The sequence below is a fragment of the Macaca nemestrina genome, chromosome 20 (genome assembly GCF_043159975.1).
Source record: "Macaca nemestrina isolate mMacNem1 chromosome 20, mMacNem.hap1, whole genome shotgun sequence".
NCBI classification, from domain to species: domain Eukaryota; kingdom Metazoa; phylum Chordata; class Mammalia; order Primates; family Cercopithecidae; genus Macaca; species Macaca nemestrina.
This window is the reverse complement of record NC_092144.1, coordinates 13,872,215-13,889,442: the sequence shown is the minus strand read 5'-3', so window position 1 is coordinate 13,889,442 and position 17,228 is coordinate 13,872,215. Positions and strand designations below refer to the sequence as shown.

General features: G+C 54.3%; 1 protein-coding gene across 3 annotated transcripts in view; it reads right to left on the bottom strand.

The window, feature by feature from the left end:
• Positions 1-17,228, bottom strand: part of LOC105496885 (trans-2,3-enoyl-CoA reductase) — a 37,132-nt gene that overhangs the window by 4,156 nt on the left and 15,748 nt on the right. Inside the window, exon 1 of one of the 3 annotated variants that reach the window (XM_071086739.1) lies at positions 17,003-17,077. The exons of the other annotated variants lie outside the window; for them this stretch is intronic. Within the exon in view, the coding sequence (XP_070942840.1) occupies positions 17,003-17,062 (60 nt within the window). The 5' untranslated portion in view covers positions 17,063-17,077. Of the gene's footprint in view, positions 1-17,002; positions 17,078-17,228 lie in introns of those variants that run through there. 3 annotated transcript variants of the gene reach the window in all.

Genomic DNA, 17,228 nt, shown 5'->3' with positions numbered 1-17,228 from the left:
GGTGCAGAAAGCCTCTCTCAAAGTGTGGAAAGGATCGGGGTGCTTGGAAGTTTTAGGCAAGCGCCTCCAGTCTGGGCTGAGGAGGCCTCCCCGACCTTCCTCCCCACCCACTTCTCACCTTGTAGCCACCTGTGAGGCAGGCTTCCCACTGAGTCAGCCCAAACACTGCACCCCTACCCAGGACCTGCACCCCGCTAAAGCCCGGCGCTTCCTGCGTCCAAGAGCCAGGCCTGTGCCAGCCCCTGAGGGAGGAGTCCGGCCCAGCCCTCCCTGAGCCCCCAGGCCAGTGATGAACGATGGGGGTGCAGAGGGGCAGGGCTGGAGGGAGGCAGTCCCCGCGGATCTGACCCACCCTATGCAGGGGTCAGTGCAATCCTATCACACAGGGGTCGTGGCAAGCAGGCAGGCCTGATACCAAGTCAGCCACCGGCCAGCAATTCTTGGGGGACCCTTCCTACCCACAGAACCCCCAGCGGGGGCCCCCAGAGGCTGCCTGAGGAAAAGGAGCAGGACATAACGCTCAGAAACAAACCTCTGGGCCGGGGTCATCCCAGGGCAGGTCCACCCACCCAGAGCCCAGGGAGACTGGGCCATGGCAGCTAGGGCCCACCCTGCGGGAGAGGGCACCACGGTCAAGCCAGAGAAGGTGGGCACCCCTCCTGCACACTCCCAACGACAGTGGGAGACAAGGGGGCTTGGTGGCCTGCACTCGGGAACCGTAACCAGCCCTGCCTTGTAGTCCCTGGGGGACCCCAGGCATGTCACCTCTCTCTAGGCCTCAGAAGGGGGCAGGTAGGAAGCGGACTACCTCCCAGGACTGTGAGGGTCCCCTGCAATGGTGCGTGGGGTGCACTAGGTGACCCCTGACAGATGGGCACACCCCATGGGATGGGAGGTGTTGTTGCCTGGGGGTTTGGTTCAGATCCCCACTCCCCTGCTGGCCTGGCGGTCACCACACCATGGGGGCCTATTTCCCCAGCTATGACACACTCGCCCCCACTTCCTGGACAGGAGGGTGGGAATGGGCCCAGCAGCCAGGAAATTCTGGCCCATGGGGCCTCCTGAGTCCCTGCTGTCAACTCCAGGCACTGCCTGGCCATGTGGCCTCTAGGGGAAGGTTACTGAGCTCCTCCAAGCCACAGCGATAACAAGGCCAAAGAGCTGGCACATGGAGGGGCCAGAAAAAAGAGCTCGGTCACATCACGCGGGACGTCTGACCCCACCAAGGGGATTTGTGGGAGAGGGACAGAGGACAGGGGGCGGGATGCACGGGAAAGGGTTAGCACAGCAGGGCCCTGGGCGGGCACAGGGCCTGGCCTGTGGCTGCAGGTATATTAATAGTTCCCGGGCCCCAGGCAGGCAGTGCCCACATGCTTCTGAGCCCGTGTGGCCCGCAGGAAGGCAGCCCGGCGTCCACAGGGAGAGGAGGCCTCCGAGTTCCTGCTGAACCACTCAACAGCTTAAAATACAACCAGCCCCTCTCCCTGTCCAGCCAGCTGCTAGGGGGAGGGGTGAAATCCTACCCTGCTCCCCCCAACCTGGGCACCGAACCAGGGCCCAGGAGGGAGAGTACGGCCATCGGGGTCCCGGCTAGCTGCTGGGAGAGGACGCCAGGCTGCGGCAGGAGGGGGCGGCCGAGAGAGGGGCCACACGCACAGCTGCAGCAGCGGCGACCAGGCCAGCCTGAGCCCAAGGAGAGGAGACGCCTGCAAAGAGGTAAGCCCGGGCTGCAGGGGACAGGAATGCCCATGGCTAGGGCCACCTGGGCAGGATGAGTCCTCAGTGGGACGGCTGCCCTTCTCCCGTTTCCTGCCCCAAATCCCCAGCTCATCGGCCATCTCCTCCTAGAGAGAGGACAGAAAGGCTCTGGGGGGAGCATGGGACCTCTCCATACTATTTTTGCAATTCCCCGTGTCTTTTTTTTCTTTTTTTTTTTTTTTTTTGAGACGGAGTCTCACTCTGTCACCAGGATGGAGTGCAGTGGTGCGATCTCGGCTCGCTGCAACCTCCACCTCTCAAGTTCAAACAATTCTCCTGACTCAGCCTCCCGAGTAGCTGGGATTACAGGCACACACCACCACATCCAGCTCATTTTTTGTGTTTTAGGAGAGATGGGGTTTCTCCATGTTGCCCAGGCTGGTCTTGAATTCCTGAGCTTAGGCAATCCGCCCACCTCGGCCTCCAAAAGCGCTAGGATTATAGGCGTGAGCCCACCTGGCCCGGCCTATAATTATTTCTAAGTAACAAAGTTAAATAAGATATTCCAGGTGGGGTAAAAGAAATAAGTTACGCTAAGTGAGACAAGCCAGACACAAAGGGTCCCATATCTATGTCAAATGCCCAGAGCAGATGACGGGCCAGGGGCTGGGCGGGGGCAGGGGAATGGGGAGTGGCTGCTGCTAGGTCTTCTTTCGGAGTGAGGACAATGTTCTGGAACGAGACAGAGGTGGAGGCTGCACGATGCTGCGTGTGCACTCAATGCCACTGTTCACTTTTAAATCGGTTAGTTTCATGTTACGTGAATTTCACCTCAATAAATTATTTTAACAAACAGGCCCCAAATACCCATCAAAATAAAAACAGTCGGGTGGGAGGAGCAGGAGAGGTTCCCCACCCCCAGAGGGAGGGCTGAAGTGAGACCTCATCAAGGCCTCCGCGCCCCACATCCCACTGCCACTGCAACCTCTGCTCTGTGCCTGCCACACATATACACACACACACACATATATATATATATACACACACCTGCCCAGGCCTGAGGCCAGCAGCGGGCAGGGGCTCCCAGGGGAAGCCCAGGGCTGCAGAGGGCACAGGCAGCTGCTGAACAGAGCCCCAGGCAGGGGGTCCTGAGCATAGACAGGGAGGCGGCAGGCTCTGGCCCCATCTCCAGGAGAAGCGGTGAGGCAGGGAGGAGAGGCAGGCCCTCCTGAGGAAGCCCACAGAGCCACGGGGCTGGGAGGGGCTGAGATGCTCTGGGCGGATGAAGGGATACCTGTGGGAGGGGGCTACTGGTGTCAGCAAAGTCCCAGCACTGGCCATGGGCATGGGGTGTGATTCCATAGCCTCAGGCACAATGGGCAAGGAGAGGGCAGGAATAGGCGGGCAGGCAGGCGCTCTGGCCTGGGGCACGGGCTGGTGGCTCTGCCGGCCTGTGGCTCTGTGATGACAGTTCCACTAGCTTGAGAGGAATTCTCACCAGGAGGCCCAAGATTCCCGGGCCCAGCCAACAGCAACTCGTGGCAGCACAAGGTCAGGGCAGGGCCAAGAGCCAGGACCCAGGGTGGGGCGCGAAGCCCACCCTGCAGGAGGGGAGCAGGGGCCAGGTTTGTGCCTCCCAAGCCCGGAGGGGAGTACCGCAAGCAACAGGGCCCCTGTCTTCACTGTCTTTGTGATCATGAAGATATTACTAATGGGGGCAGGAGAAGTAAAAAGGAGGGCTCTCGTTTTCTAAGCACGTGTCACAGCTCCTGGGATTGTGCCCACCTGGTGACAACCCATAGAAGCAGACCTACCCATTTATTAGCTGTGTGGCCCTGGGCGTCACCCAACCTCTCTGAACCTCCATATCCTCATGGCAAAGTGTGCTGTCCCCAGCTGCCATCTGACAGGGTTACCGTAATCATCCCTAGTTTAGGATGAATCTTATATAAGAATAAATATGATGGCTGGGCACGGTGGCTCACGCCTGTAATCCCAGCACTTTGGGAGGCCAAGGTGGGTGAATCACGAGGTCAGGAGATCGAGACCATCCTGGCTAACACAGTGAAACTCCGTTTCTACTAAAAATACAAAAAAATTAGCCAGGCGAGGTGGCGGGCACCTGTAGTCCCAGCTACTTGGGAGGCTGAGGCAGGAGAATGGCGTGAACCCAGGAGGCGGAGCTTGCAGTGAGCCGAGATCGCGCCACTGCACTCCAGTCTGGGAGACACAGCGAGACTCTGTCTCAAAAAAAAAATAAAAAGAATAAATATGATGACTGGGCACGGTGGCTCATGCCTGTAATCCTAGCACTTTAGGAGGTCAAGGCGGGCGGACTACCTGAGGTCAGGAGTTCAAGACTAGCCTGGACAACATGGTGAAACTCCATCTCTACTAAAAATACAAAAATTAGCTGGGCATGGTGGTGCATGCCTGTAATTTCAGCTACTCAGGAGGCTGTGGCAGGAGGACTGTTTGAACCCAGGAGGCAGAGGTTGCAGTGAGCTGATACCGTACCACTGCACTCCAGCCTGGGAGGCAGAGCAAGACCCTGTCTCAAAAAAATAAATAAATAAGTATGATTAGACCAACACTAGCAGAACAGCCATTCCAGGTGCACACGGGGGCCAAGCCCTGGCAGGACCCACAGGCCCCTTCTCCCGGGACACTGACCATGGTCTTGAAGAGGCCCATCCACAGGAAGCCAGGGCCAGAGAGCTGGTGCAGTGACGCCTCGCCCAGTTGGCCACAGTGAACCCAAACGCTAACAATAGAGAGATACTTTCAGTGCAGAGGCTGAGCTGACCCGTCACCACCGGGATGACTGGCAGCAAGCGGCGGAGACTGCGACGCTCTCCACTGCCCCCTTGTGGCCGCACAGCCTCACTCCCGCCTGCTGGAAGGGCGTCCGCCGCAGCCGGCTCAGGCACAGTCCCAAAGCCGATGTCAGGGAGGGAGACAGCTCTGGTGCAGAATGGGACCTTAACCCTGGCCCTGCCACCAGCCAAGAGAGCTCAGGGAGCCTGCATTCATGTATCCATTCATTCATTCCTGCCTCCCTCCATCCCACATCCCAGGCCCTGTTCCAGCTCCCGGGATATGGCAGTGAAAAACACCAAGCCGGCCTCTGGGGTTCATGGGACCTGAACTCTAGCCTGTGCGTGCTGGGGAAGTAGGGGGTGGGGGCAGACAGCCACTAGCATGTTTTGTCACCAAGAGTTGTGAACAAAACTAGAAGGTTGAGGGGGAGGTCAGATTTAGGTCAGATTTTTTTTTTTTTGAGACAGAGTCTCCCTGTCGCCCAGACTGGAGTGCAGTGGCGCGATCTCGGCTCACTACAACCTCCGAGAGGATGGCCATTTTCAAGTGGTCAGGGAAGGCCTTTCTGAGAAAGGGGCGTGTGAACAAAGGCCAGTAGACAGTGGGGGAACCAGTGCAGTCCAGGCAGAGGGAACAGTAAATGCCAAGGCCCTGAGGCTGCACTATACCTAGCATGTCTGAACAGGAAGGAGGCCTGCGTGGCCTGAGCAGAGTGAGTCAGGGAGACAGTGGGAGGCGGTGAGGGCAGAAAGGTGATGTGGCGGTCTGTGCCACGGCTTTGTGGGCCATGGGGAGGACACTAAATTTTACTCTGAGTCAAGTGGCAGCCATAGAGGGTTCTTGAGCAGAGGAGGGATGAGACTTGGCTCAGGTTCAAGACTTGGCTTCCCCAGCTTTACCTGCTTGCCACTGTTGGGTGGAAGAGCCTGGAGGAGTGAGGGCAGGAGCTGGGAGCAAAGAGGGAGCTGCAGAGAGGTGAAAAGTAGGCTGGGCGCAGTGGCTTACACCTGGAATCCCAGCACTTTGGGAGGCTGAGACAGAAGGATCACTTAAGCCCAGGAGTTCAAGACCAGCTTGGGCAAAAGAGCAAGGCTCCACCTCTACAAAAATTATTTATAAAAATTAGCTGGGTCCGGCCAGGCGCGGTGGCTCGTGCCTGTAATTCCAGCACTTTGGGAGGCCGAGGCGGGCGCATCACAAGGTCAGGAGATCGAGACCATCCTGGCTAACACGGTGAAACCCCGTCTCTACTAAAAATACAAAAAATTAGCCGGGCATGGTGGTGGGCGCCTGTAATTCCAGCTACTCAGGAGGGTGAGGCAGGAGAATGGCATGAAGCCGGGAAGCGGAGCTTGCAGTGAGCCGAGATTGCACCACTGCACTCCAGCCTGGGCGACAGAGCAAGACTTCGTCTCAAAAAAAAAAAAAAAAAAAAAAAAAAAATTAGCTGGGTCTGGGCACGGTGGTTCATGCCTGTAATCCCAGCACTTTGGGTGGCTGAGGCAGGCAGATCACCTGAGTTCAGGAGTTTCAGATAAGCCTAACCAACATAGTGAAACCCCATCTCTACTAAAAATACAAAAATTAGCTGGATGGGGTGGCGCACACCTGTAATCCCAGCCACTTGAGAGACTGAGGCACAATGGGCACTTAAACCCAGGAGACGGCGGTTGTAGTGAGCTGAGATTGTGCCACTGCACTCCAGCCTGGGCAACAGAGTGAGACTTTGTCTAAAAATAATAATAAAAATGAATAAATAAAAATACAAAAGAAATAGCTGGGCATGGCAGTGGGCGCCTGTAATCCCAGCTACTCAGGAGGCTGAGGCGGGAGAATCGCTTGAACCCAGGAGGTGGAGGTTGCAGTGAGCCGAGATCGCACCACTGCACTCCAGCCTGGGCCACAGAGCAAGACCCTGTCTCAAAAAATAAAAATAAAAAATTAGCCAGGTGTGGTGGCTCATACCTATAGTTCCACCTACTCCTCAGGGGCTGAGGCAGGAGAATGCTTAAGCCTAGGAGTTCAAGGCTGCAGTGAGCCATGATTGCATTACTGCACTCCAGCCTGGGTGACAAAGCAAGGCCCTGCCTCAAAAAAAAAAAAAAAAAAAAAACAAGGTCAGGTGCAGTGGCTCACACGTATAATCCCAGCACTTTGGGAGGCTGAGGCAGGCGGATCACTAAGTCAAGAGATCAAGACCAGCCAGGCTAACATGGTGAAACCCCATCTCTACTGAAACTACAAAAATTAGCCGGGCGTGGTGGTGCATGCCTGTAGTCCTAGCTACTCAGGAGGCTGAGGCAGGAGAATTGCTTGAACCCAGGAGGCAGAGGTTGCAGTGAGCAGAGGTCGCGCCACTGCACTCCAGCCTGGGCGACACAGGAAGACTCCATCTAAAAAAAAAAAAAAACAAAAAAAAAACAAAAACAAAAACACACAAGGCAGAGACAAGCGGTGAAATTCGGGATTCTGGACAGACTATGGAGGTAAAGGCAAGATGGCCTGAGAGTGGAGTGGGTGTGGGATGAGAGCTACAGGGAAGGAGGGAGGAGCAGGCACCACCTGAGCCCAGGCTAGAAGAGCTGAGCCTGCAATTCCCGCCCACCCCCTGGAGGCGCAGCCCGCAGGCCTGGCGCACACAGCCAGGCACAGAAGGCCTCTGGAGCTTCGGCTTCCGCAGCTTCACAAACAAGCCAAGCCTGGTGCTTCCCAGTCCCCTCCCAGCTGTAAACAAGCAGGCTCAATGGCCTTGCTGGCGGCAGAGTCCACATCACAGGACCCAGCAAGGTGCCCGCCCGCCCTCTCAGCCCCAGACTAGGGGCAGACCTGGGCCAGATGGGGAGCTGGGATTCTGGGCCGGCCTCACCCACCATGGCTTATGAACCTGCAACTTCTGTGTGTCCTAGGACTCGACCTGCCCGATGGCGATGGGTGAGAACAGCTACCAACAGTTATTTCACATTCCCTGCCTGGGGCTGGAATTGCCGCAGCTTCCCAGACGTCTCTCCTACAGCGGCCGGAGGGGAGCAGGAACCATTAACTCCGTTTCACAGAAGAAGAGGCCAAGATCTAAGCAGTAAATCCCAGAGCCCAGAAGACCATGTGTGCATGTTCAAAGCCAGGCCATACCCCACCACACATGGGCCTCCAAGGCCCCCTCGCAGAGCTGATGCAGTGCCACACAGCCTACCTCTTAAGCTCAAAGCTCTAGCAGGCTCTCTCGGACCCCACAGGGGACTGCACTCCCTGGTAGGAAGCATCTTCTCCCAGGTCTGGGGCACAAGAGGCCTGGCTGGAGGTGCGACCCCTGGTCGGTGCAACCAGGGCCCCAAGTAAAGACACAAAGGGTCCGACAGGTCCTGCAGCTGGCCAGCTGGGCACTCACCATCCCTGTGCCGGGCACAAGCGCTGCTGCACTCATCGCCTGAGCTCCCTGTCCACGCAATGCCCAGCACAGAGGTCAGAGGCCTGGCCCGATCATGCCCAGAGCCAAGCCGGCCACCTCACCCCCATCACAAATGCAGAGACTCTGACACATTCATCTGGACCCCAGCTCAGCGGGTCGGCCCCCTCGGCTCCCTTTCCTTCCCACTTCCAGAAATATCAAGTCAACCTGCTAATGCCAGGATGGCTGAGAAGACCTAGGGCTCAGCTGCCAGGAACCCTGCACAGGCCACGCCTGCTCAGCCAGAAATACCACCTTCCCCAGTGGCCTCAGCATGTGACCTCATTTCTCAGCAGCACCCAGGGGTGGCCGCACCTGCCTCCCCGAGGCGCCACGGCAGAAGCAGAATGTCACCTGGAGTGGGGAGGAACCCTGAGAGACGCTGACCTCCCACTCCCAGGCCCCTGGACCACTCTGCTCCTGTCTCCCACCCGTGCTGGCAAGTCGAGAGGTGCCAGGGTCTCAATGCCAATGTCCCTAGGCTCTTGGATCTGAGACCAGGGTCAGGTGCAGAGACAGCGGTAGCCCAGGGCCCCGAGAAGCTGGAGTTGCTATTCCCACCCAGCGGAGCCCCAAGAGAGCAGGGAGCAATCCAGCCTTGGAGGATGGTCCTCGGACGCACGAGCTCCCGGCTTGCGCAATGCAGCCACAGGAGTCGGAGGACGAATATGGCACAGGACAAACACAACGGGAAGTCGGAAAACCTGGGTCTCAGCCCTGGGCCTGCCCCCATTCTCCGTGGCACCCATGGCCTACGCCCCCTCCCTGGGGCTGTGCCCTCGGGCCTCCGAGGAGCACTGGCCCACGCAGAGCGGCGCTGCTCTGGCCTGTTTCATTCAGATGTGCCACCAGCAGTGACATCTATCAGATGCTCACCCCGTACCTGGGGCTGTGCTGAGACCGCCACCCAGGCCTCACCCAGGCAAAGGACTGTGATGCCTGTTAAGTGGCTCGGAAAACTGGGGCTTGGGAACGAGGAAGCCCTTGCCCGAGGTAAGTAGCCTGCAAGTGCCAATGTGAGTGTCCACCCAGCTTGCTCAGGCCCAAAAGCTCCTACAATAAAATAACGCCTCCATTCTAGAGAACAGGGCTACGTGCAACAGAGAAAGGAAACGGCAGGCCGGGCGCAGTGACTCACGCCTATAATCCCAGCACTCTGGGAGGCCAGTCTGGGAGGATTGCTTGAGCTCAGGTGGTCAAGGCTGCAGTGACCTATCATTGCACCACTGCACTCCAGCCTGGGGGACAGAAACCATGCTATCTCAAAAAAAAAAGAAAAAGAAAAAGACCGGGCACAGTGGCTCACACCTGTAATCTCAACACTTTGGAAGGCCAGGGTAGGTGAATTGCTTGAGCCCAGGAGGTCAAAGCTGCAGTGAGCTATGACTGCACCACTGACTGTACTCCAGCCTGGGCGACAGATGAGACCCTATCTCAAAAAAAAAGAAAGGCCAGGCACGGTGGCTCACACCTGTAATCCCAGCACTTTAGGACGCCGAGGGGGGCGGATCATGGGGTCAGGAGATCGAGACTATCCTGGCTAACACAGTGAAACCCCATCTTTACTAAAAACACAAAAAATTAGCCGAGCGTGGTGGCGGGCGCCTGTAGTCCCAGCTACTCGGGAGGCTGAGGCAGGAGAATCGCTTGAACCTGGGGTCGGAGGTTTCAGTAAGCGTGAGATCACGCCACTGAACTCTAGCCTGGGAGACACAGCAAGACTCTGTCCAACGAAAAAAAAAAAAAGGAAAGGAAGAGAGGAAGAGAAAGAAAGAAAGAAAGAGAGAGAGAGAGAGAGCAAGGAAGGAAGGAAGGAAGGAAGGAAGGAAGGAAGGAAGGAAGGAAGGAAGGAAGGAAGGAAGGAAGGAAGGAAGGAAGGAAGGAGAGAAAGAAAGAGAGAAGGAAGGAAGGAAGGAGAGAAAGAAAGAGAGAGAAGGAAGGAAGGAGAGAAAGAAGGAAGGAAGGAGAAAAGAAAGAGAAGGGAGGAAGGGAAAGAAAGGAAGAAAGAGAGAAAGAGGAAGAAAGAAATAAAGAAATAAGGGTAAAACAAAACAAAACAAAACAAAAAAAAAAACCACCACCACCACCCTGCATGCAATCCTCCAGCAGACACTGAGGACTGAGCCTCTGCCTGGCCTGAGGACCCAGCCCGCTGGCCTCTGCCCCACAGCCTCACACAGCCAGGCTGTACCAGAGCAGAAGGGCTATCAGCAACTCATACCACAGCAGGGCCCAGGCAGGGTTTACAGCTGGGCAATGCCTCCTGCATGCTTTCCTGTCACAAACTAAGACCGTCAATGGGCCTGGAAAAGCAGGGGCATGTCCTCAATGCTGACTGAGAGGCACTGCCACAGGGGACGGTGTCAGACCTGCCTTGCCTGTCTGCTTCTCCAATTAGTAAATGGGTGTGCCTGCAAGAGGATCTAACACAGGGACTGCTTATGAATTAGGGAATTCCTGCAGCCTGGGCAACATGTCACAACTCCGTCTCTTACACAAAATATAATAATTGGCCGGGTGCGGTGGCTCATGCCTGTAATCCCAGTACGCTGGGAAGCCGCGGCAGGTGGATCACCTGAGGTCAGGAGTTCGAGACTAGCCTGGCCAACATGGTGAAACCCTGTCTCTATAAAAATTAGCCAGGCATAGTGGTATGTGCCTGTAGTCCCGGCTACTTGGGAGGCTGAGACAGAAGAATTACATGAACCCAGGAGGTGGAGGTTGCAGTGAGCTGAGATCACGCCACCACATTCCAGCCTGGGCAACAGAGCAAGACTCCGTCTAAAAAAAAAAAAAAATTGGGCCGGGCGCCGTGGCTCAAGCCTGTAATCCCAGCACTTTGGGAGGCCGAGACGGGCAGATCACGAGGTCAGAAGATCGAGACCATCCTGGCCAATACGGTGAAACCCCGTCTCTACTAAAAAATGCAAAAAACTAGCCGGGCGAGGTGGCGGGCGCCTGTAGTCCCAGCTACTCGAGAGGCTGAGGCAGGAGAATGGCGTAAACCTGGGAGGCGGAGCTTGCAGTGAGCTGAGATCCGGGCACTGCACTCCAGCCTGGGCGACAGAGCGAGACTCCGTCTCAAAAAAAAAAAAAAAAAAAAATTGATGCTCCTGGCCACTGGGGCCAGCCCTCAAGGAGCTCCAGTGCAAGAACCAACCACCCAACTCCCCGGGTCCCAGACCCCCGGGGAATGGTACAGAACTGCATCCCTGCACCCACGGCTGGGTGGCAGTTGGTGACCACATCTGGGTCTCTCTCCAGCTCAGGGCAGGAAGGCGCTGTCGGACCAGGAAGCTGGAAGGGGGCCAGAGGCTGAGCCCTGCGGACACAAACTGACTGAAGGAGCCAAGCCCCCCACTGCCCAAGTCCAGCAGACAGGTTAGTCCACCCCCATGAGCTCAGCTTGCCAAATAGCCTAGACTGGGATCTATGTGTCTGGCCTTATACAAGCGGCAGCAGCTACCACCACCCGCCCACTCACAACCAGCCAGGCACCGAGGCTCATCCTCAACACGAATCATCTCCTTTGCAATGTATTTATCCTCTTTTGCAGATAAGGAAACTGAGGCTTGTTTGTTCACTGACACATGCCAGGCACTGTTAAGAACTTTGGGGTTCAGCTATAGAAGGAAAGACAAAAATCCTTGCTCGCATGAAACTGACATCTTAGCAAAGAAAGAATGACAATGAAATAAATCACTGTAAGTAATATATTCAAACGTGACATGTGACATGGAAAGAAGAAAAAAAGGAAAGCGGACAGGGAGTGGCAGTTGATGGGGCCAGGTGTACAGTTTATTTTTTATTTATTTTTTTTGAGACAGAGTCTCACTCTGTCACCCAGGCTGGAGTGCAGTGGCACAATCTCGGCTCACTGCAACCTCCGCCTGCCAGGTTCCAGTGATTCTCCTGCCTCAGCCTCCTGAGTAGCTGGGATTACAGGTGCATGCCACCACGCCCAGTTAATTTTTGTATTTTTAGTAGAGATGGGGTTTCACCATGTTGGTCAGGCACGTATCAAACTCCTAACCTCGTGATCTGCATGCCTCGGCCTCCGCAAGTGCTGGGATTACAGGCATGAGCCACCGTGCCTGGCCTACAGTATTTTATAAAGTGGCCAAAAGCAGAGTGCAGGTCAGGTACACTGGCTCATGCCTGTAATCCCAGCACTTTGGGAGGCCAGGGCAGGAGGATCACTTGAGCCCAAGAGTTTGAGGCCAGGCTGGGCAACATAGCGAGACCGCTATCTCTACAAAAACTATTAAAAACTTAGCCGGGTTAGGAGGCCGAGGGCAGATCACAAGGTCAGGAGTTCAAGACCAGCCTAGCCAAAATGGTGAAACCCCGTCTCTATGAAAAATACAAAAATTAGCTGGGCATGGTGGCACATGCCTGTAGTCCCAGCTACTTGGGAGGCTGAGGCAGGAGAACTGCTTGAACCCGGGAGGCGGAGGTTGTGGTGAGCCGAGATCGCGCCACTGCACCCTAGCCTGGCAACAGAGTAAGGCTGCATCTCAAAAAAAAAAAAAAGTCCAATTAAAGGTTGTAGAAATAATTCTGTGAAGATAATGATGGCTTAGACAAAGGGGTCAGCAAACTACAGCCGAGAGGGCAACTCTGGTCTACTGCCGGCTTTTGAACAAATTAAAAATGGCTTTAACATTTGTTTTATCTTTTAAAAAATAAATGAGGTTTTTACCATTTTTAAGCGGGTGGAAAAGAAATCAAAGAAACCTATTTCATGACACGTGAAAATTAAATTCAATTTCGGTGGCCATAAATAGAGTTGTATTGAACGTGCCATGCTCACTGGATGACGTCTGTATGTGATATATTCATATATGGCTGCCACTGTAGTGGTATCACTGCCACTAAGATGTCTGAGATGGCTGGATGCGGAGGCTCATGCCTGTAATCCCAGCACTTTTAGGCCAAGGTAAGCAGATCACTTGAAATCAGGAGTTCGAGACCAGCCTGGCCAATATGGCGAACCCCTGTCTCTACTAAAATACAAAAATTAGCTGGGCGTGGTGATGCGCACCTGTAATCCCAGCTACTTGGGAGGCTGAGACAGGAGAATTGCTTGAACCCGGCAAACGGAAGTTGCAGTGAGCTGAGATCGCACCACCGCACTCCAGCCTGGGCGACAGAGCAAAACTCCGTCCCCAAAAAAAAAAGAGAGACGGCAGAGATGAGTAGTGCTGCAGAGACCCTTAGGCAAAGCCTAAGATCTTTACTAGGTGGATTAAGTTTGCCAACCCGTGGCTTAGGCCTGGTAACAGCAGTGAGGCTGATGCGAAGAGGTTAAATTCCAGAATGCTGAGCTTAGGGATGTGCTGACATTTGGACATGAGGTATGAGAGAAAGAGCAGAGTCAAACAGCTTAGGGCCTGGGTAACAGGCCGGAACTGCCACAAACTGGGGTGGGGAAATGCAGGTTCAAGGGGAAAAATCAGAAGCTCCATTTTGGACATGGAAAGTTTGAAATGTCCATTAGGGTCAGGCATGGTGGCCCACACCTGTAATCTCAGCACTTTAGGACGCCAAGGGGGGCGGATCATGGTGTCAGGAGATGGAGACTCTCCTGGCTAACACAGTGAAACCCCATCTTTACTGAGAACACAAAAAATTAGCCGAGCGTGGTGGCATGCGCCTGTAGTCCCAGCTACTCGGGAGGCTGAGGCAGGAGAATCGCTTGAACCCGGGAGGTAGAGGTTGCAATGAGCTGAGATCACACCACTGCACTCCAGCCTGGGCGACAGAGCAAGACTCTGTCTCAAAAAAAAAAAAAAGAAATGCCCATTAAACATCCACATGGTTGGGAGGCCATGGCAGGAGGATCCCTTGAGGCCCACAGTCCAAGACCCAAAACCAACCTGGGCAACATCACAAGACCCCCATCTCTACCAAAATTAAACAAAAGTAGCCGGCTGTAGGTGGCATGCACCTGTAGTCCCAGCTGCTTAGGAGGCTGAGGCAGGAGTACTGCTTAAGCCCAGGAGGCCCAAGCTGCAGTGAACTATAATAGCACCATTGCATTCCAACCTGGGTGACAGAATGAGACCCTGACTCAAAAAAATATACATATTAGGCCAGGCACGGTGGCTCACGCCTATAATCCCAGCACTTTGGGAGCCCAAGGCAGGTGGATTACCTGAGGTCAGGAGTTTGAGACCATCCTGGCCAACATGGTGAAAATCCATCTCTACTGAAAACACAAAAAATTAGCTGGGTGTGGTGACACACGCCTGTAGTCTCAGCTACTCCGGAGACTGAGGCACAAGAATCGCTTGAACCTGGGAGGCAGAGGTTGCAGTGAGCAGAGTTCATGCCTCTGCACTCCAGCCTGGGCAACAGAGTGAGACTCTGTCTCAAAAAACAGAAAATAAAATAGGCCGGGCGCGGTGGCTCATGTCTGTGATCCCAACACTATGGCAGGCCGAGGCGGGCAGATCACAAGGTCAGGACATCGAGACCATCCTGGCTAACACAGTAAAAGCCCGTCTCTACTAAAAATACAAAAAACAAAAACAAAAAACCGGGCATGGTGGCGGGCACCTGTAGTCCCAGCTCCTCAGGAGGCTGAGGCAGGAGAATGGCATGAACCCGGGAGGCAGAGCTTGCAATGAGCTGAGATTGCGCCACTGCACTCCAGCCTGGGCGACAGAGCGAGACTCCATCTCAAAAAATAAATAAAAAATAAAATAAAATAATAAAAAATCCACATGGAGAGATCCAGTTCATTGAGAAGCACCAGCTGCCACCACCTTCCCATCCTGGATCAGACAGAAATATCTGAGTGTGCAAACTCAGTGCTCTGCAAACTTTTTGCTCCTAAAATAATTTTGCAAATGTTATATACACCCCCAACATTTTTAAGGTGACATCTAGTATTTTTTACCTAAGCTTTAAGAGTTGCCAAAGATGTCATTTTTGGCCTACTGTCGGTATTAAAATTTTTACATAAACATTTACAGGGCTCTGTTAAATCTATCTACAGAGTCTAAATGCTTTAGTAATTTGAACCCTACCATTATCCCTTTAAAAAAAAATAAGAGGCTATGAATAAGCTCTTTAACATTTGCTCTCTTTCGCTTTGAAGTTGGTTTCTGTTCGCCTCCTTCATAGGATCTTATACTAATACATGTTTATGACTGAAGGTTAGCACTAATTACCCTATCACATTGAATTGAAATTTAATTTTTAGGCTGGGTGCAGTGGCTCATACCTGTAATCCCAGCACTTTGGGAGGCCAAGGTGGGCAGATCACTTGAGGTCAGGAGTTTGAGACCAGCCTGGCCAACATAGTGAAACCCTGTTTCTACCAAAAATATTAAAACTAGCTGGGTGTAGTGGCGTGCATCTGTACAGTCCCAGCTACCTGGGAGGCTAAGATGGGAGAATGGCTTGAACCCGTCCTCAGAGGCAGAGGTTGCAGCAAGCCAAGATTGCGACACTGCACTCCAGGCAGGGCAACAGAGCAAGACTCCGTCTTAAAAACAAAAAGAAAAGAAAAAAAGAAATTTAATGTTTAAGAAATATTTCAGTGACCAAAGGTTCTAAGCATAAAAAGAAAACTCCAGGCTAGACATGGTAGTGCATGCACCCAGGTCGAGATAGTGAGAGCCCTGTTTCTATAATAAATAATTAAGAAAAAGAAAATTTCTTCAGGAGGTTGCTCACGACAACCTCTCCCTCCCGGGTTCAAGCAATTCTCCTGCCTCAGCCTCCCAAGTAGCCAGGATGACAAGCACGTGCCACTGTACCGGCAAATTTGTGTATTTTTAGTAGAGGCGGGGTTTCAGCATGTTGACCAAGCTGGTCTTGAACTCCTGACCTCAAGTGATGTGCCCACCTCGGCCTTCCAAAGTGTTGAAATTCCAGGTGTGAGCCACCGCACCTGGCCTAAGGTGGAGTTTTCTTAGAGCAAAAAAAAAAATCCCAAATCTAGAATTACTTCCGAGTTAGATGCCCAAAAACTTTCACTGCGATCCACGATCGGAAATGTCTGTAATGATTTCCCGGCTGAGTAGCCCCCAACCCCACCCCCATGATTTTTCTGAAAGCAGATTTGTGACCACCCCAGGTGCAGCAGGACTCGGTCCCCAGGGACGAGCTAGCCTGGATCACTCCCCCACCTTCCAGGCAGGTCCCCAAGAGTCAAGTGACATGGCGGGCGTGACCTGGCCAGGGAGGGAGATCAGGGCCCCAACTCCTAGTCCAGCCATGTCCTGGGGGCTCTATGTGGCCCAGAGGAGCTCTGATCAAGCCTTGAATGGAATACTGAGCCACTCAGCTCTGCCTGAGGGCGGCTGCAATTACTTGCTGTGTTGTGACCCATTTCCAGTGTTCCTCGGGGACAGCAGGAAGAAGCCGGGGAACCCACACAGCCTTTTCCCAAGTCGCAGCCCTTTCCCAAGCACAGCAGGGAGGTACTTGTCACACGGAGACTTACAAAGGGCTCAACCGTGTGCAGGGGTGTCTGTCACTCCCAAAAACCTTTTCTGCTAACTGTGCAGTTTGCAGGTCGCCATGCAAGCAAGCAACATGGACTGTGCCTCTTGCTGCGCCGGGCCTGCCTGTGCCAGCTGCTGGGCTCGGTGATGAATGGCAGTCAGGCGGGTCTACGTGTGACAGGAGCGTGCGGGCAGTGATCCAGGGGCCGGGATATGACAGTGTGCACGACTGAGAGAGGCCATCCCCCCCACCCCCCAGGCTTGCTGGTGCTCAATGGGACGTGAACAAAGCACCTATTACATAATACGGGGTCACGATGTACCAGGCGCTGTGGAGAGGAGACAGCAGGGCAGAGGGCCCAGAGGGCCACAGTGGGTGTGCCCGGGAAGGCCCTGCTGAGGAAATGGGATTTCAGCAGAGGGCCAGCATGAGGCTCCCTGGCGGGGAATGCAAAGGCCCTGAGGTAGCACAGAGCTTTGGGGAAGCGGGTGACACCCGAGGCTGGAACTGAGTAAACTGTAGGGGGAGCAGCTGAGCAGCAGGCTGGAGTGGAGCCAAGACAAGTGCTTTAGGTTTTACCCTTGAGCAATGAGGAATCGCTGGAGGGCCACAGGCTGCTTGGGTTTCTCGAAGAATCATCTCTGCTGGGGACAGAGGAACAGTAGGGGAGCAAATGTGGCTTCGGAGATAGTGGTGAGAGGCTTGGAAACAACCCAGGGCAGAGCCTCAGGTGGCTTGGACCAGGGAGGGAATAGAGGAGGGAAGTAGTGAAAAGGACACCCTAGTTCCTAGATTCTGAGGTGTC